This window comes from Microcaecilia unicolor, chromosome 3, assembly GCF_901765095.1.
Source record: "Microcaecilia unicolor chromosome 3, aMicUni1.1, whole genome shotgun sequence".
NCBI classification, from domain to species: Eukaryota; Metazoa; Chordata; class Amphibia; order Gymnophiona; family Siphonopidae; genus Microcaecilia; species Microcaecilia unicolor.
In genome coordinates, this window is record NC_044033.1 from 88,935,883 (window position 1) to 88,956,871 (window position 20,989).

Here is a 20,989-nt window from a genome sequence, read left to right on the forward strand (position 1 = left end):
AAGACAATTGACTGGTTCAGATAGAAATGAGACACCACCTTCGGCAGGAACTTAGGGTGCGTGTGGAGGACTACTCTGTTGTGATTAAACCTGATATAAGGTGCAAGCACTACCAAGGCCTGAAGCTCACTGACCCTACGAGCTGAAGTAACGGCAACCAAGAAAACGACTTTCTAGGTCAAGTACTTCAGATGGCAGGAATTCAGTGGCTTAAAAGGAGCTTTCATCAGCTGGGTGAGAATGACGTTGAGATCCCATGAGGTCTGACCGGGGGCTTTGACAAAAGCAAACCTCTCATGAAGTGAACAACTAAAGGCTGTCCAGAGATAGGCTTATACTCTACACGGTGATGATAAGCACTAATCGCACTAAGGTGAACTCTTACGGAGTTGGTCTTGAGACCAGACTCTGACAAGTGTAGAAGGTATTCAAGCAGGGTCTGTGTTGGACAAGAATGAGGATCTAGGGCCTTGCTGTCACACCAGACGGCAAACCTCCTCCATTTGAAAGAGTAACACCTTTTCGAGGAATCTTTTCTGGAAGCAAGCAAGACTTGGGAGACACCCTCTGAAAGACCCAAGGAGGCGAATTCTAAGCTCTCAACATCCAGGCCATGAGAGCCAGAGACTGGAGGTTGGGATGCAGAAGCGACCCCTCATTCTGGGTGATGAGGGTTGGAAAACACTCCAATCTCCATGGTTTCTCGGAGGACAACTCCAGAAGAAGAGGGAACCAAATCTGACACGGCCAGAAGGGTGCAATCAGGATCATGGTTCCGCAGTCCTGCTTGAGTTTCAGCAAATTCTTCCCTACTACCAATGGAGGAGAAAGGCATCTGTCGCTAGTCTGTCGTGGGCCTGAAGCCTGGAACAGAACTGAGGGACCCTGTGATTGATTTGAGTGGCAAAAAGATCCACCGAGGGGGTGCCCCACGCTCAGAAGATCTTGCGGATTACTCCCATGTTCAGTGACCACTCGTGAGGTTGCATTATCCTGCTCAGTCTGTTGGCCAGACTGTTGTTTACGCCTGCCAGATAAATGGCTTGCAGAAACATGCCGTGACGGCGCGCCCAAAGCCACATCTGGACGGCTTCCTGACACAGAGGGCGAGATCCGGTACCCCCCTGCTTGTTGGTGTAATACATGGCAACCTGATTGTCTGTCTGAATCAATATGATTTGGTTGGACAGCCGGTCTCTGAAAGCCTTTAGAGTGTTCCAGATCGCTCGCAATTCCAGGAGATTGATCTGAAGATCTTTTTCCTGAAAGGACCAAGCTCCTTGAGTGTGAAGCCCATCCACATGTGCTCCCCACCCTTGGAGGGATACATCCGTCGTCAGCACTTTTTGTGGCTGAGGAATTTAGAATGGATGTCCCAAGGTCAAATTGGTCCGAATCGTCCACCAATGCAGAGAATTCCGGAAGTCGGTGGACAATTGGATCACATCCTCTAGATCTCCAGCAGCTTGATACCACTGGGAGCCCAGGGTCCATTGAGTTGATCTCATGTGAAGGCGTGCCATGGGAGTTACATGAACTGTGGAGGCCATGTGCCCCAGAAGTCTGCCGAGCTGTGATCTGTTGAGACGCTCATACTAAAGACACGAGGGACAGGAGGTTGTCCGCCCTTGCCTCGGGAAGATAAGCACAAGCTGTCTTTGTGTTCAACAGAGCTCCAATGAATTCCAATTTCTGAACTGGGGTGAGATGGGAATTGGAATAATTTATCAGGAACCCCACGTTCTAGCACCAGAATAGTCATTTGCATGGACTGCTGAGCGCTTACCTTCGAGGTGCTCTTCACCAGTCAATCGTTGAGATAAGGGAACACATGCACTCCCAGTCTGCGTAGCGACGCTGCAACTATTGACAGGCACTTTGTGAACACCCTGGGATCAGATGCCATACCAAAGGGCAGTAAACAGTACTGAAAGTGCTGAGTTCCCAGCCGAAATCGCAAATACTTCCTGTGTGCTGGAAGTATCGGGACATGTGTGTAAGCATTCTTTAAGTCCAGAGAGCATAGCCAATTGTTCTCTTGAATCATGGGAAGAAGGGTGCCCTGGGAAACCATCCTGAACTTTTCTCGAACTAAAAATTTGTTCAGGCCCCCTTAGGTCTAGGATGGGACGCATCCCCCCTGTTTTCTTTTGCACAAGGAAGTACCTGGAATAGAATCCCAGCCCTTCTTCCCCTGGTGGAACGGGCTCAACTGCACTGGCCTTCAGAAGGGAGGAGAGTTAATCTGCAAGTACCTGCTTGTGCTGGGAAATGTAAGAATGAGCTCCTGGTGGGCAATTTGGAGGTATGGATTCCAGACTGAGGGTGTATCCTAACCGGACTATTTGAAGAACCCACCGGTTGAAGGTTATGAGAGGCTACCTTTGGTGAAAAAACAACCTCCCCCCTACCGGCAAGTCGTCCGGTACGGACACTTTTACCAAGGCTATCCTGAACTGGAGCCAGTCAAAAGCCCGTCCCTTGCTTTTGCTGGGGAGCAGAATGGCCTTAGTCACACACTGTTGACGAGAACGAGTGCGCTGGGGCTGAGCCTGGACAGGCTGACGAGAACGAGTGCGCTGGGGCTGAGCCTGGACAGGCTGCCGAGAAGCAGAAGTGTACCTATGCCTAGAATAGGTATAGGGGGCACTCCTCCTCCTGCCAAAAAACCTCCTAGATGAGGAGGCAGTAGCAGAAGGTGCCCGGTGGGAGAGAGAATCCATAGCATCATTATGCTTCTTGATTTGATCAACTAGATCCTCTACTTTTTCACCAAAAAGATTGTCCCCCCCCCCCCCCCCCGGCAAGTAACATCCGCCATCCACTGCTGGACAGAATGATCCAGGTCAGAGACACGCAGCCATGAGAGTCTGCGCATCACTATACCTTGAGCAGCAATCCTGGATGTCACGTCAAAAGTACCCCTGGCCAGGAACTTGCGACATACATTCTGCTGCCTGACCATCTAGCGAAAAGGTTCGGCCAGCTCTGTATGGAGTGCATCAACCAAGCTGGACAGTTGACGTATTGAGTCCCGCAAGTGTACGCTCATGAAGAGCTGGTATGACTGGATCTTGACAGCGAGCATAGCGGCCTGAAACGTCTTCCTCCCAAAAGAATCAAGAGTCCTAGCTTCTCTGCCTGGGGGCGCCGAAGCATAGTCTCTAGTACTCCTGGCTCTCTTGAGGGCGGAGTCCACCACCATGGAACTGTGGGGTAACTGAGACCTCATCAACCCAGGTTCACCGTGGATCCAATACTGGGATTCAGCTTTTTTCGGGACCACGGGGCCAGACAGAGGGGCTGACCAGTTTCGTATAAGGACTTCCTTCAGTACCCTGTGCAGAGGAACTGTCACAGCCTCTTTAGGTGGAGAAGAATAATCCAAGACCTCGAGCATCTCAGTCTTGGGCTCCTCTTCAACCTCCACAGGGAAGGGAATAGCTGTAGCCATTTCCTGGACAAAAGAGGAAAAGGACAGACTCTCCGGTGGAGACAGTCTCCTTTCTAGCGGAGCGGAAGGATCAGAGGGAATCCCAAAGGACTCATCAGAAGAGAAGTACCTAGGATACTCATCTGACTCCCATGAACGCTGCTGCTCAGTGTTGGATAAAACCTGAGTTAGGGTGCTTTGACACTGGACCTGCCTCGACGCCGAGGAACGATGTCCTCTATGGCAATGTCAAGAGGTCGATGCCTGGTCCGACTGCGGGCGAAGCTCCCTCCACCAATGTCGAAGGGGAGTCGACCTGGGTGGCAGACGACATTGATGCTGCAGTCGGGGACCTCACCACAGGTAAAGGGCCAGACACTGCTGCAGCAGATGGTACAGAAGGCGCAAGCACCCTGACACAGAAGATAACTGACGTAGCAGTCCCTCCAGAAGTTCTGGAAACAAGGCCCGGATGTGCTCATCGAGAGCTGCCATCGGAGAAGGCTGCGGGGTCAGTGGGACAGGCGGTGTCAGAATCTGTGAAGGCTCGGGAGCAGGCATCGGGCTGCTAGGAGACTGACGCATCGGCACCACCTACATCGAGGGGGAGCGATCCTCTCGGCACCGACGCTTCTCGGGTGCCAACTCTCTCGACGTCCCAGAGCTCCTGGTACCGTGCATCGAACGAGAACGATGACGGTGCTTCTTAGCCTTCGCTCAACGCCCGTCATCGAGACTCCTTGGTACCAATGAGGAGGACATGGAATCCTCACGTCTCCTCGGGGCTGGGGGGCTTACATAACAGGAGGGCTCGAGGCAGGTGGAGACCCACTCGATGCCTCACTGCTCCCAGCTTGAGTTGGTCTCATAGCAGCCATTAGCTCTCTCCCTTCAATGTTGACCCCGCCGCCGACCTCGGTACCAACGTCGACGTCGAAGGACCAGACTGAGCCCCAAAAGGTTTTTCTCGTTGGGCCTCTCGAGACACTTGGGTCGGTTTCTTCATACGCACTACAAGCGGCTGGGCTATGGTTGGGCCTAAGGCACTGAATACACCAGGCGTGGGTATCGGTACCTGAGATTGTCCGGTTGCACCGTGTACGCTTGAAGTTGCTGGGTGTCTTTGATGACATGGAAGGAAAAACGGCTTCGGTGAAATCAAAAGACACGATCGTGCCTACTTAAAGAAAAAAGGGCACAAACAAGAAAGGGAGCTCCCGACTGCGAAAAACACAGGAGACTTAAAAGAGGGCTAAACTAAAAGATCTATGAGGATTCTAATTTTTTTTTTTTTTTGAAGAAAACTAAAATAGAAAAAAGAAGAAAACAAGTCGTCAGACTCTTACCTGGGCCTTACGAGGAGCAGAGAAAAAAACCTGTCACCTCGAATGCGGACAAGAAAAAACTGAAGTAGCACGTTCACGCTACGGGCGGGAAGATGTCCGCCCATGCGTGGTGTGCGCGGCTCGCTCGCTAGAAGACTCTAGCAAAACTTTATTTTGCTGGCAAAATGCCGATTCCTTGGCCAACATGGACGTCAACCCCACATGTGAGAACAAGCAGCCTGCTTGTCCTCGGAGAAAAGGAAAAATTCTAGACTAGTCCTTAGTGGAGCGCAAGCTCTGATGCGGGAGGTAATGGTGATGGGGCTTCTTGATAACAGTGATCATAATATGATCGGATTTGATATTAGCTTTGAAGTAAGTATACATAGGAAATCAAATATGTTAGAGTGTTTAACTTTAAAAAAGGAGACTATGATAAAATGAGAAGAACGGTGAAGGAGCGACTGCGAGCATAGGTGCCCCGTATAAGAGGCTTGGGGTGGCTAAGCCTCCCCAGCCCGCCACTGCCCCGCCGCCGTCCCCGTACCTTTAAATATTATATTTTTGCTGGAGTCACGGGCAGCGCCTGCATTGAAGGCATCAGCAGGCTCATCGCGGTTCCAGCAGCCTTCCCTCGCAAGTCGGATGATGGCTCCGCCCTCTTCTGATGTATTTCCTATTTCTACGAGGGCGGAGCCATCATCCGACTTGCGAGGGAAGGCTGCTGGAACCGCGATGAGCCTGCTGATGCCTTCAATGCAGGCGCTGCCTACGACTCCAGCAAAAATATAATATTTAAAGGTACGGCGGGGGGGGGGGGGGGCAGGAAGGAAACGAGGGCAGACGGGAGAGGAGAGGAGGGTTGCTGCACATGGTGGAAGAAGGGGAGAGGAGAGGGCAGGGGAGAGGAGGGTTGCTGGACATGGGTGGATGGAGGGAAGGGGAGAGGAGGGCTGCTGCACATGGTGGATGGAGGGAAGGGGAGAGGAGGGTTGCTGCACATGGTGGATGAAGGGGAGAGGAGAGGGCATGGGAGAGGAGGGTTGCTGGACATGGGTGGATGGAGGGGAGAGGAGGGTTGCTGCACATGGTGGATGAAGGGGAGAGGAGAGGGCAGGGAGAGGAGGGTTGCTGGACATGGGTGGATGGAGGGGAGAGGAGAGGAGGGTTGCTGCACATGGTGGATGAAGGGGAGAGGAGAGGGCAGGGGAGAGGAGAGTTGCTGGACATGGGTGGATGGAAGGGAGAGGAGGGTTGCTGGACATGGAGGGGGAGGGAGGAGTGAGGAAGGAGATGAGATGATGGAAAAGGAAGAGAGTAGAAAAACTGCACATGGATGAAGAAAATAGGCAAAAGCTGGATCCACTGGACAGTCAAGTTTGCGGAGGACCCAGCTTTTACTTACGGATGTAGGACAAGAAATAAAGAAGAAAGGCGGAAAGTAAACAAATAAATGGAAAGGAAGCCCTGGAAACGGAGTTAAGAGGACAGATAGCAGCAGAATCGGATACTGGGCCAGCACAATCAGAAAAACAAAGTCACCAGACAACAAAGGTAGAAAAGATCACTTTATTTTCATTATACTGTTTGGAATATGTCCACTTTGAGAATTAGGTGTTCAACATTAAAAGTTTATTTACTTATTTATGACATTTTATCCCACATTAAACATGAATTAGGATGTTTTGTGGCTCTACATGAGAATTGTGATATTATGATCCCTTGTTTCAATATTGACGACGGTCTGCATTTTCTGTATGGGTGGTATATTGGTGTATTAGGTTCTGCCCAGTGTAATATTTATGGTACAGTAAGGTTCAGAGTGTGTTTTTGCACAAAGTTGTGCATAGTGTTTTGGAGTTGAGCGATTGTGGTTAGTATATGCTTTGAGCAACCACTTTATTCTTTGACATATGATACATAACTAATATCTAAATTTAATAAAAGCTATTGTGACATTTATTTTTATTTATTTTTTTTCTGTGTGTGATCAGACAATTATGGATTTAGGCCCCACCCCTGGCCCCGCCCCCTTTAGCCTCCCCAAACAGTTGGGCCACCGACCGCCTATGACTGCGAGGGTCAAAAATTTACATATGAGGTGTGGATGCTGTTCAAAAACACCATCCTGGAAGCCCAGGCCAAATATATTCCACGTATTAAAAAAGGAGGACGGATGACCAAACAACAGCCGGCATGGTTAAAAAGTGAGGTGAAGGAAGCTATTAGAGCTAAAAGAAAATCCTTCAGAAAATGGAAGAAGGAACAGACTGAAAATAATAAGAAACATCATAAGGAATGTCAAGTCAAATGCAAAGCACTGATAAGGAAGGCTAAGAGGGACTTCGAAAAAAAGATTGCATTGAAGGCAGGTGTGCCTCACAGAAAACTAGAGGGGCACAGTGGGATCTCTAGCAGGCTGAAATGAGCAAAGAAAATGAGTGCCACTCCTTCATCTGACTTGCTCACACAATATCCATAGATAGTTAGATAGTTTGAGGAAGAGGCATCAGAGAGATAATTTGCTTCTCCAGCGTGGAATAAAGTTTCAGTAGGTCCATTGATATTAAGATTAATATCAATGGAGAAGGGTAGTTAGTGGGGTTCCCCAGGGGTCTATGCTGGGACCGCTGCTTTTTAACATATTTATAAATGACCTAGAGATGGGAGTAACTAGTGAGGTAACTAAATTTGCTGATGACACAAAGTTATTCAAAGTCGTTAAATCGCGGGAGGATTGTGAAAAATTACAAGAGGACCTTACGAGACTGGAAGACTGGGTGTCTAAATGGCAGATGACGTTTAATGTGAGCAAGTGCAAAGTGATGCATGTGGGAAAGAGGAACCTGAATTATAGCTACGTCATGCAAGGTTCCATGTTAGGAGTCACGGACCAAGAAAGGGATCTAGGTGTCGTTGTTGATGATACGTTGAAACCTTCTGCTCGGTGTGCTGCTGCGGCTAAGAAAGCAAATAGAATGTTAGGTATTATTAGAAAAGGAATGGAAAACAAAAACGAGGATGTTATAATGCCTTTGTATCACTCCATGGTGCGACCGCACTTCAAATATTGTGTTCAATTCTGGTCGCCGCATCTCAAAAAAGATACAGTGGAATTACAAAAGGTGCAGAGAAAGGCAACAAAAATGATAAAGGGGATGAGACGACTACCCTAGGAGAAAAGGCTAAAACGGCTAGGCTCTTCAGCTTGGAGAAAAGGCGACTGAGGGGAGATTTGATAGAGGTCAATAAAATAATGAGTGGAGTTGAACGGGTAGATGTGAAGCGTCTGTTTACGCTTTCCAAAAATACTAGGAGTAGGGGGCATGCGATGAAGCTACAATGCAATACATTTTAAATGAATAGGAGAAACTTTTTCTTCACTCAACATGTAATTAAACTCTGGAATTTGTTGCCAGAGAATTTGGTAAAGGCTGTTAGCTTAGTGGAGTTTAAAAAAGGTTTGGACGGCTTCCTAAAGGAAAAGTCCATAGACCATTATTAAATGGACTTCGGGAAAATCCACTATTTCTAGGATAAGCAGTATAAAATATTTTGTATTTTTTGGGGATCTTGCCAGGTATTTGTGACCGGGATTGGCCACTGTTGGAAACAGGATGCTGGGCTTGATGGACCTTTGGTCTTCCCAGTATGGCAATACTATGTACTTATTAAAGATTTACGCTCACAACTCGCTACGCATATTCTGTAACATGGTGCATGTAAATTCTAAGTCGCAGAGTTGAAAAGGGAGAGTGGCCAAAAGTAGGACATGCGTATTTCTAAAATCTATGCGTGTTGTTAGAGAATACACCTGCTGTGAGCCTAATTTATGCATTGGGATTTACGTAAATGGCTGAAACTAAATTTGGTTGCATGGAGAGGTGCTCAGTGTAATTATATATACTGTGTGGAAATTTAAGCCTATTCTATAAAATTTAGGCATACTGAATACTCTTCGACGTATTTTTTTCCACACGGAATTTTCAGGCACCATATAGAATTTAGTCCACAGTGGATACACAGAGGTGGATCTCTAGTTCTGCAAATTTGTGAATTAATAGTTCTGTTTATTTTAGTTACATTTTTTTGACACAGCAATATTTTTTTGTTATTGAGGGCTGTATTTAGTGCCAGAAAGTGGAAAGATTGAATATCAATTGAAAATGTGTGGAGTGAAGAGTGCGCTTGGATCTAGTGTGAAGCTCTCCTTTAGTTAAGTTTTCTTTTTTTTGCCATGCATGGTTTCACATAAGAACGTAAGTGCTGCCATACTGGGACAGACTGAAGGTCCATCAAGCCCAGTATTCTTGATTGCTTAACAGCTCACGTTCTATGTATTAAAGCCTTATAAACATAGTGGATTAGGTGGATCTCTAGTTCTGCAAATTTGTTAATTATTAATTTCGCTTTTTTTTTTTGAGACAGCAGTTTTTTCTCTGTTATGCAGAGTTGTTTTCTGCTTTCTTTTTTCCGGAAACCTATGAAACCAGTGATAGTAGCCTATTTGAGGGAATTTCAGTTGAGGTAATTGTTAATTAAATTTTTCACTTGCTCAAATAGAGTCCCCTCCAACTGACCAGTTTCTGCAAAACAGTTAGAGAGATTTGGATACTGGATGTTTTGCTATACACATAATTTCATTGTTTAAGACCAAGCCATTCATGCAGGGCTGAATGTCAGTATCAGACAGTTGAAACAGCTCTGTATATGGAAGAACAGGCTAATTTAATTTGGTTACTTATATTCTACTTAACCTTTCAGTTTATTTATTTATTTTGCTGCATTTGTATCCCACATTTTCCTACCTCTTTGTAGGCTCAATGTGGCTTACATTATGCTGCAATGACAATTGTCATTAACGGAATGAGAGGAACAGAGTATTGTTACAATTAAAGGTACATAAAATATCAAGAAAATTAGAGATAGAGAAATAGCTAATACATATCAGGTATGCAAAATGTAGGATAAAGTATAGCGTTAAATAATAACCAAATAAAGTAACCAAATTAAGGAGTTCAATGTTGATTGGTTCTAATGCACAGTACATTAATAATGCAAAACAATTACAGTGCATTATTCATAAAACAGTATGATTTCAAAAATAGTTCAGCACAACAAAATCCCTAAAAGTATATGATCAATCACACTAAAAAATTTAAAAATAACCATGTCCTCAACTTATTCCAGAACTGAATAAGCTAAATTAAGAAATTTAGGGGCCTCTTTTAGCTGTGTGCTGTGGCCCTTTTTACTGTAGTGGGAAAAAGGCCAAAAGATGGAATGGCCATGCTGGGGGAGCACTTAATGCTACCCACTGAGGTGGCGTTAAGGGCTCCCATGTTAACCCAGCAGTGACCGGGCAGTGCACGGTGCTGCCCAATTACTGCTGGGTTAGCACCGTTATTTTCCTTAGCGCAGTGAATGGCATGTACAGGGGCTGGAACAATCGCTGGCACCTGCATTCGGTCAGTGGTAGTTCCAGATTAGTGTGCAGTAAGCCCATGTTGGGCTTACCGTCACTCTGTAAAGGGACCCCTTAGGGAGGTAGTTATTAAGGTGCATTATGGCCATGTGTTGTTTGCCTCTTAATCAATGTTAAATGGTAATAATGTGCATTATATTACTCTAATGCATGTTAATTTAAGTCACTGAGGGATAAATAGTAATGAGATGCAAATGCTTGTAAATCAAATAGTCCAGCTTGAGGTAAACAGAACAAGCTGTGTTATTCCTAGAAAAATGTGACTACCTTTAAAGTCACCAGATTCAAAAAATGAGGTTTTAGTAAATTCTATTAGAATAAACAACTTGCAATACAACAGTTTAAACCCCATCTTCTTATGTGAAAATTGCAGATTGCTTATGGACCCAAGACATGAAAAATTGGCCATTCTCAACATTTTGGATCCACTACTTTAGTCACTTTTCCCCCCGAAGATGGTCACAAATTATGCCAAATAAAAGCAGGCATTATTTTTCCTGGCCAGGAGTGTCAGGTCTCCAAGCTGTGGTACAATGTTCCCCAGCTGCTTCTTAAAGAGGCTAGGCATGAGTTCCTCCTCTATGCCCTAGCAGACACATCTATTCCTCAAAAGGTTTCCCATGACATATTCCACTGAAGGCTTATCCCTTCTCTTAAAGTCTCCTGGATCAACCTTTACAAATCCCTAGGGTCAAGCAGTTATGGGAGTAGGAGTGATCCCAGTTGATCCTGCCAGCAGGGTTCAAAATGGCACTGGCAACCTCTAGCAGTATTCTTGTGGTACTACATCCAGCTTTCATGTTGCTGTATAAGGGCAAAGGGTGGCACTAAAAACCTACTTCTGTACTATGGCCTTCCCTTGATCTTGATGAGCCCAAAAGGCTCAGAACCAGCACAATGCTTCTCTGTTCTTAGACTCTGTCTTGTTCTCTCACATCTCTATTATTTCTCTATCTCTCTCCTTATTTTTTCCTTTTGCCTTTTCTCATGTTATGGAGTTCCTTTCACATTTCTTTGATTTTTCAGTCATTGTAAACAGCTTTCATTTTATTGGAAAATGTCATGTATCAAAAATGTAAAACTAAACTAGTGGTATTATCACAAAACTACTGCTAGTGGTTGCCAGTGCCATTTTGAACTTGGCATCAGCAGACGTGACTGAGCATCAATCCTGCCCCATCAGTTGTTCCTGCTCCGTATCCACTAAACCACATGGATTTGTAAAGGAAGGCCCAAGGAACCCTTCAGTGGGGAATGCGTCATGGAGAGGGGGAATATGTCATGGGGGGGGGGGGGGGGGGGGGGCTTTGGGAGGGTATGTGCCTGCTGGGGTTGAGGGTTCAAGGTGGTATGTGCTTGCCAGGTCAGTACCGCAGGTTAGTCACTGTGGGAGTGACAAACTGTGGTACTGAGATATCATTGGTTAGTCACTTCTGATGTAAATTAAGGTGAGATAAAAACCCAACTTTTACCACACCTTAATAACTATCCTCCCTTAATGTTGGCCCAGCAGCTCATTCCAGTAAAGAGAATCCATGTATGTCCATGAATGTGATTACCTTATTGGAAATTACTTTATAAGACTGACAATCAATTACTGGAGGTGCGAAAAGTTACAGAATGAAGAGCTCGCATTTCTTTTCACACAAGGATATGTACTGATTAATGCTTTTGTTGAATAAATGAACAAGTTGTAACATTTTTGCCTGATTTCTATATTCAATGGGTTAATTTTTCTCTCATCAGAGTTTCGATTAGGCACCAATTATGTTCTGAGTAGAAACTATGGTAAAACATTGACCATACTATGAGGTTCACAAACTTTTGCTCAGCAGTATATTTATAATGAATAAGCATACATTTGACAACTGGTGTATGCAGATTTTTGGCATGCGTATTCAATATGACATCCAGAAAACCAGATTAAAAAGTACCTTTAGAACAGGGTTGAGAACCAGCTTAAAAGGAAATTTTAAGTTATTTCTATAGTGAAACTGAGTGGGGGCATTTTCAGGAGCAGGTATTTGAAACCAGAAAATTGAGTGTGGTAAAGAGCAAGTGTAAAGGAAAGTGAGTACTTTCCTTTTGAAAATCAGCTAGAATCCTTACAACAAAAAGTATGCACATACTATTTACATGTACACTTATTTATAAAATTACCCTATGTGCAACAGTAAACAGAAAAACCTGATTATCCCCAGTTATTATTATTGATCTCCTTGTCTTGTTTCACTCTCCCTATTTTGTGGTCTAAGGAAGAATACAGAATTACCTGATTGAAATAATTCTTGTGTATTACCTTCTGTATTTCTGGCAAGTTATTTTATTGCTTGTAAATTTAAATTCTTATAAATGAAAAAAAAAAATTACCCTATGTGCATAGTGCTGTAGTCTAATCTGCATGTAAAATGAGGCCACTGGGCTACTGTACGTAAAGCAGTTATAGAACTGCTTAAAGTCATAGAAAGAGCTTTGCTTAAAAAAAAAAAAGGCAACAATTTTTGTTCCCTGTGGCAGAATGGGCCAAAAACACAAAGGGGGTAATTTTATAACAGAGCATCCTCATGAAATATCAAAAAAAGGTGCTTAATTTGTTCAGAAAAATAGACACCTACGTGTTTTTCTAAAATAAGCTCCTACAATAACCCCGATTTCATATAAATTCTCTCACAGAAATTTACAATTGCTCTGATTCTATAAACTGCACCTAAAAAAACTTGCTGAAAAAATATGGGCTTAGTGCTATTCTACAAACCTCATCTAAAGTTAGGTGCAGTTTATAGAATATGGGTAGCTGCTGTCCCCATGGCTAAAATTTAGATGCAACCATTTATGCCAACCAAAACCTGGTGTAAATGCCCATATTTAAGAGCTGATCAGGCATATTCTATAACAGTGCGTGTAATTTTTAGGAATGCCCATGACTCACCCATGCTCCTCCCATGGCCATGCCCCCTTCTGAGATCCACATATTCAGATTTATGCACAACAGTTTATAGAATACACTTAGAACGTTGCACACAAATTCTAATTAGTGCCAATTAATACTGATAATTCTTGCCAGTGGCCAATTATCAGCGCTGATTAGCTTGTTAAGCAATTAAGATGCACTGGCAAATCAGCTATGTGTGTTGATTTGCATGTGCAACTTTAGTCGCCATTTATAGAATCTGGGGGAAGAAATATAAATGTGCACATGTATTCTATACATGTACTTGTATATTTTTATATAATATGCAACTCTGCCTGAACTGCACCACTATGCCTAAAGGCACATTTATAGGCAGAATCTTGTACGGCACCTACTCTTTGCACATATATTCCCATGTGTAGCTTTGAAAAAGTAATTTTCCATGTATAGAATATACTTTACATGCATAAAAAGTTTTACAAGATTACTCCCTAAAAATGGTATTCATTACAGATAGCTATTACCAGTCACATCAATCAACTCATATCTAGCAACTTAATAAAACAAATGTCTTCAACAGGCTATTGTGGCTAACATATGAAAAGCAATAAGAAAAAGTGAAAAGGAAGCTGGCGTCAGAACCTTTAGCTCCAGGCATCGCTTTACCCCATTATCTGCAGTCAGCTTCCAATTCTCACACTTTTTCTAAACTCACTAACTGCAGCATAAACCAGTAATACTGTATTCCATTAGGAGAGACTGCTCCAGGGCTGAAATTATTACTGGTGCTGACCTTAATATTGCTTAATGCTGCAATGAGCCCTCCTATGTAGGCACCTGTGCTGAAACATGTCTAAACCTCACTCGCAACATACTTATCCACTCAGCTCAGATATTGTCCATCATAGGAAACAGTTTCAGGTTCCAGAAACTTAAATGATCTAATGTTCCAAGTATTATTACAAAACTATACAATCCTCTGCTTTCATCAGAATGCACAGTTACTCCTTCATTTATTAAATTCATAATAGTAATTAGCTATATTTTATGTTAATTCTCACATACTGACTGGGCGTACAATACACTAAACCAATTACTGTCACAGCAGCCACAATTTCTCATTTGTTTTATACTGTTTCCTGTATATATGAAATTTTAATTTTCCTTAAAATGTTTTTACATTTTTCCATATCCAATATTTTTATCATGGAGGGGTGAGAGGATCTTGTCATTCATAGTACCTAGGTGAATAAAGAAACACTTAACACCTTAGCGATGGACGACTAATGAAGGAATCGAAGCAAGTGGGAGGTTATCACTATTTTTAACAACTGGTAATTAATAGTGATGATTTAAAAATCATTACTTGTCATTATAATGTATTTTGCAGTGACTGATGTTTTCCACTAAGGCATTAGTACCTGGATCTTGACAACAAGACACTGAGTGCCTGATTAATGTCAATTACCCAGCAACATTTTCAAGTCTAAGTAAAGTACCATGTGCAGTTCTGACTACTGTCTAAGCATATCACAAGGTTCCTTAACTCACCTCCAGATGCCTTTGACTTCTCTTTCAACTTTTCTGTAGCCATGTCACTGTAGCTAGGAAGCTCTGACATTTTCACTCCAGATCGAGCTTCTGCTATTAGCTGACGAGCTCGCTCTCTCAGTTGCCGACGTCGCTCTTCATCTTGCTGCTAAGATATATCGAACAGTTGCCAACTAAGTAATTGACAAAATTGCAATTTCATTCTCAATCTGATCATAATGATAGCAATTGGCTAATACTATGCGACTGGCCCACATTTTAAACAGTATGCATTCTATCAGTTAGGCATCTTACAATAAGTCAGATGTTCTTTTGGGCAGGAAGAAGGGGACAGTTGCATACTTTTAACATTTAGGCACTTTAACTCCAGCACAAGGAACACTTAAGTTATTTAGGGGACCTTTTACTAAGCTGCAATAAGTACTAATGCGTTTTTACTGCAGGTTAAAAACCACTACCATGGGGCACTCTCAGGCATCCTGCAGTAGTTTTAGCATCTGCGCATGCTTCCCACATGCTAAAAAGTTTATTTTTTAGTGCTGGGAGCTTGTTGGGGGGGGGGGGGGGGGGGAGGGGCTGAGAGTAGATATGCCCAGCGCTAATCAGTTAGCACAGCTATATTGCCACGCACTAACCGATTAGTGAGTGGCTAGCATGTGAGCCCTTACTGCCTAAAAAATAGGGGTAGTTAAGGGCTCATACACATACCTGCATATAGTATATGTAAACCACTCTGGTTGTACTCACAAAAAAGCGGTATATCAAATCCATGATCTTTAATGGGAAAATTAGTGCGTTGTCATTATTGCAAAAATGGAAAACGCGCTCATTTTACAGCTGTGCTAAAAGTGGCCTTAGCATGCTGGAAATCCACACACTAGTAGTCATAGCGCAGGCCACCTTTTAGTGCAGCCTAGTAAAAGAGCCCCTTAGCTAAAAAAAAAACAACAATAAAATATACCATTCAATTATTACAATCTATATCTTGCAATTTATAACTACACTAAATGTTTTAATAGATTGATAACATTTAGTTTTAAAAAAGCGTAAACAAAATGTATGTAATTAATGTACTTTGGGCCCTATTTACTAAAGCACAGCAAGGTTTTATATTTAACATGCATTTATGGCCATTTTGAACCCACATTAATTGCAAAATTTCCTGTATGAGTGCACTATAGTGCTCACTCTTTAAGAACAGTGTATGCTTTTATACATATTGCGCCCTCCTTTGCAAAGAGTACACACTCTTGATGTAGAGAAGATACTTATCTGTAGCAGGTATTCCCAGAGGACAGCAGGCCATCAACTCTCACATGTAGGTGGTGATGTCATCCATGTTGCCCAGTGCAAAACGTTTTTACAGCATACTATATCATTAAAAGCACGCGACTGTACTCCCACTGTGAATGCCTTCCTGCCCGCCGCAAGAGTGCAGGACCGGCAGTACAGCGAATGATACATACCTGTAGCAGGTGTTCTCCGAGGACAACAGGCTGATTGTTCTCACGACTGGGTTGACGTCCACGGCAGCCCCCACCAACCGGAACAAAAACTTTGCGGGCGGTCCCGCACGCAGGGCACGCCCACTGCGCATGCGCGGCCGTCTTCCCGCCCGTGCGCGACCGTTCCCACTCAGTTGAATGACAAGCAAAAAGAGTAAAACGCAGCTCCAAAGGGGAGGAGGGAGGGTAGGTGAGAACAATCAGTCTGCTGTCCTCGGAGAACACCTGCTACAGGTATGTATCATTCGCTTTCTCCGAGGACAAGCAGGCTGCTTGTTCTCACGACTGGGGTATCCCTAGCTCTCAGGCTCACTCAAAACAAGAACCCAGGTCAATTGAACCTCGCAACGGCGAGGGCATAATAGAAATTGACCTACGAAGAACAACTAACTGAGAGTGCAGCCTGACCAGAATAAATTCGGGTCCTGGAGGGTGGAGTTGGATTTAAACCCCAAACAGATTCTGCAGCACCGACTGCCCAAACCGACTGTCGCGTCGGGTATCCTGCTGGAGGCAGTAATGTGATGTGAATGTGTGGACAGATGACCACGTCGCAGCCTTGCAAATCTCTTCAATAGTGGCTGACTTCAAGTGAGCCACTGACGCTGCCATGGCTCTGACACTATGAGCCGTGACATGACCCTCAAGAGTCAGCCCAGCCTGGGCGTAAGTGAAGGAAATGCAATCTGCTAGCCAATTTGAGATGGTGCGTTTCCCGACAGCGACCCCTTTCCTATTGGGGTCGAAAGAAACAAACAATTGGGCGGACTGTCTGTGGGGCTGTGTCCGCTCCAAATAGAAGGCCAACGCTCGCTTGCAGTCCAATGTGTGCAACTGACGTTCAAGCAGGGCGGGTATGCGGTCTGGGAAAGAATGTTGGCAAGACAATTGACTGGTTAAGATGGAACTCCGACACCACCTTCGGCAGGAACTTAGGGTGAGTGCGGAGTACTACTCTGTTATGATGAAACTTAGTATACGGAGCATGAGCTACCAGGGCTTGAAGCTCACTGACCCTACGAGCTGAAGTAACTGCCACCAAGAAAATGACCTTCCAGGTCAAGTACTTCAGATGGCAGGAATTCAGTGGCTCAAAAGGAAGTTTCATCAGCTGGGCGAGGACGACGTTGAGATCCCATGACACTGCAGGAGGCTTGACAGGGGGCCTTGACAAAAGCAAACCTCTCATGAATCGAACGACTAAAGGCTCTCCAGAGATGGCTTTACCCTCTACACGAAGATGGTAAGCACTAATCACACTAAGGTGATTCCTTACTGAGTTGGTCTTGAGACCAGACTCTGATAAGTGCAGAAGGTATTCAAGCAGGTTCTGTGCAGGACAAGAACGAGGTTCTAGGGCCTTGCTCTCACACCAAACGACAAACCTCCTCCACTTGAAAAAGTAACTCTTTTTAGTGGAATCCTTCCTAGAGGCAAGCAAGATACGGGAGACCCCCTCAGACAGACCCAACAAAGCGAAGTCTACGCCCTCAACATCCAGGCCGTGAGAGCCAGAGACTGAAGGTTGGGGTGCAGAAGCGCTCCGTCGTTCTGTGAAATGAGGGTCGGAAAACACTCCAATCTCCACGGTTCTTCGGAGGACAACTCCAGAAGTAGAGGGAACCAGATCTGACGGGGCCAAAAAGGTGCTATCAGAATCATGGTGCCGTGGTCTTGCTTGAGCCTCAGTAAGGTCTTCCCCACCAAAGGTATGGGAGGATAAGTATACAGGAGGCCGGTCCCCCAATGGAGGAGAAAGGCATCCGACGCTAGTCTGCCGTGTGCCTGTGGTCTGGAACAGAACAGAGGCAGCTTGTGGTTGGTCTGAGAGGCGAAAAGGTCCACCGAGGGAGTGCCCCACTCTCGGAAGATCTTGCGTACCACTCTGGAATGGAGCGACCACTCGTGCGGTTGCATGACTCTGCTCAGTCTGTCGGCCAGACTGTTGTTTACACCTGCCAGGTATGTGGCTTGGAGAAGCATGCCGAACTGGCAAGCCCAACGCCACATCCCGACGGCTTCCTGACACAGGGGGCGAGATCCGGTGCCCCCCTGCTTGTTGATGTAATACATTGCAACCTGATTGTCTGTCCGAATTTGGATAATTTGACAGGACAGCCGATCTCTGAAAGCCTTCAGTGCGTTCCAGACCGCTCGGAGCTCCAGGAGGTTGATCTGCAGATCCTTTTCCTGAGGGACCACAGACCCTGGGTGTGGAGACCATCGACATGAGCTCCCCCCCCAGGCGAGATGCATCCGTCGTCAGCACTTTCGTGGGCTGTGGAATTTGGAATGGACGTCCCAGCGTCAAATTGGTCCGAATGGTCCACCAGAGCAGTGAAGTGCGGCAACTGGTGGAGAGGCGGATGACATCCTCTAGATTCCCGGTGGCTTGGAACCACTGGGAAGCTAGGGTCCATTGAGCAGATCTCATGTGAAGACGAGCCATGGGAGTCACATGGACTGTGGAGGCCATATGACCCAGAAGTCTCAACATCTGCCGAGCTGTGACCTGCTGAGACGCTCTGGTCTGCGAAGCCAGGGACAGGAGGTTGTTGGCCCTCGCTTCGGGAAGGAAGGCCTGAGCCGTCTGGGTAGTCAGCAGAGCTCCTATGAATTCCAGAGACTGGGTTGGCTGGAGATGGGACTTTGGGTAATTTATCACAAACCCCAGCAGCTCCAGGAGTTGAATAGTGCATTGCATGGACCGGAGGGCTCCTGCCTCCGAGGTGTTCTTGACCAGCCAATTGTCGAGATATGGGAACACGTGCACTCCCAGCTTGCGTAGATACGCCGCGACCACCACGAGGCACTTCGTGAACACCCCTGGGGCAGAGGCGAGCCCAAAGGGCAGCACACAATACTGAAAGTGCCGTGTGCCCAGGCGGAATCTGAGATACTGTCTGTGAGCTGGCAGTATCGGGATGTGAGTGTATGCGTCCTTTAAATCCAGGGAACATAGCCAATCGTTTTTCTGAATCATTGGCAGAAGGGTGCCCAAGGAAAGCATCCTGAACTTCTCTTTGACCAGGTATTTGTTCAGGCCTCTCAGGTCTAGGATGGGGCGCATCCCCCCTGTTTTCTTTTCCACAAGGAAGTACCTGGAATAGAATCCCTGCCCTTCCTGCCCGGGTGGCACGGTCTCGACCGCATTGGCGCTGAGAAGGGCGGAGAGTTCCTCTGCAAGTACCCGCTTGTGCTGGGAGCTGAAGGTTGAGCTCCCGGAGGACAATTTGGTGGAGAGGAGGCCAAATTCAGGGCGTATCCGCACCGCACTATTTGGAGAACCCACTGGTCGGAGGTTATTAGAGGCCACCTTTGGTGAAAAAGTTTTAACCTCCCCCCGACTGGCAGATCGTCCGGCACGGACACTTTGATGGCGGCTATGTTTCTATGGATCCAGTCAAAAACCCATCCCCGGTTTTTGCTGTGGAGGCGCCGGGGGCTGCTTAGGCGCATGCTGTTGATGGGAACGAGCGCGCTGGGACTGTCCCTGTGCCTGAGGAGGCCTTCGGGCCGGCTGGGTGTACCTACTCTTGTTGTAGGCGTAGGGCGCAGCCTGCCTGGCCCGGGAAAAACGTCCACCTGCTGAGGTGGATGCTGAATGCGCCCGGTGGGAGAGTTTGTCGAGGGTGGTTTCCCGCTGATGCAGTTGGTCCACCAACTGCTCGACCTTCTCACCAAAAATATTATCCCCCCGGCAAGGGACATCGGCCAGCCTCTGCTGGGTGCGGTTGTCCAGGTCAGAGGCACGCAGCCATGAGAGCCTGCGCATCACTCTACCTTGGGCAGCAGCACGAGATGCCACATCACAGGTGTCATATATACCCTTGGACAGGAACTTTCTGCACGCCTTCAGCTGCCTGACCACCTCCTGAAAAGGCCTGGACTGCTCCGGGGGGAGCTTGTCGACCAGGTCCGCCAGTTGCTTCACATTATTCCGCATGTGTATGCTCGTGTAGAGCTGGTAGGACTGGATGCGGGTCACGAGCATTGAAGATTGGTAGGTCTTCCTCCCAAACGAGTCCAGAGTGCGAGACTCCCGCCCCGGGGGCGCCGAGGCAGTATCCCTCGAACTCCGTGCCCTCTTGAGAGCAGAGTCCACGACCGCCGAGTCATGAGGCAATTGAGGCCGCATTAACTCTGGGTCTGAGTGGATCCTGTATTGGGACTCCGCTTTCTTGGGGATGGTGGGATTAGATAAAGGTCTCAACCAGTTCCGAAGCAGTGTCTCTTTGAGGACATTGTGCAACGGTACCGTGGAGGACTCTCTAGGTGGTGATGGATAGTCGAGGACCTCGAGCATCTCAGCCCTCGGCTCATCCACAGAGACCACGGGGAAGGGAATGCAAATCGACATATCCCTGACGAAGGAGGCAAAGGAGAGACTCTCAGGTGGCGAGAGCTTTCTCTCTGGTGAAGGAGTGGGGTCGGAGGGAAGGCCCACAGACTCCTCTGAGGAGAAATATCTGGGGTCCTCCTCCTCCCCCCATGAGGCCTCTTCCTCGGTGTCGGACATGAGCTCCTGTAGCTCAGACCTCAACCGGGCCCGGCTCGACTTCGAGGCACCGAGTCCTCGGTGGCGTCGTCGAGCGGTGGACTCCCGCGCCGGCGGGGATGAAGCTCCCTCCATCGATGTCGACGGGGACTCCACCTGCGTGGCGGTCGAGACCGGCGCCGCAAGCGGCGTTGGCGTCGAAGGCCTCGGCACCGGGCTAGAGCACGCCGGTGCCTCCATCAATGGCGCCGAGGGGCACAGTCTGGCACATCAGCCCTTCC

At 46.4% G+C, this 20,989-nt stretch overlaps 1 protein-coding gene across 1 annotated transcript in view; it reads right to left on the bottom strand.

Annotated features, from left to right (window-relative positions):
* EHBP1 (EH domain binding protein 1) overlaps positions 1-20,989 on the bottom strand; it is a 763,964-nt gene that overhangs the window by 199,677 nt on the left and 543,298 nt on the right. The window contains 1 exon segment of the mRNA XM_030196160.1: positions 14,706-14,853. Within this exon segment, the coding sequence (XP_030052020.1) occupies positions 14,706-14,853 (148 nt within the window).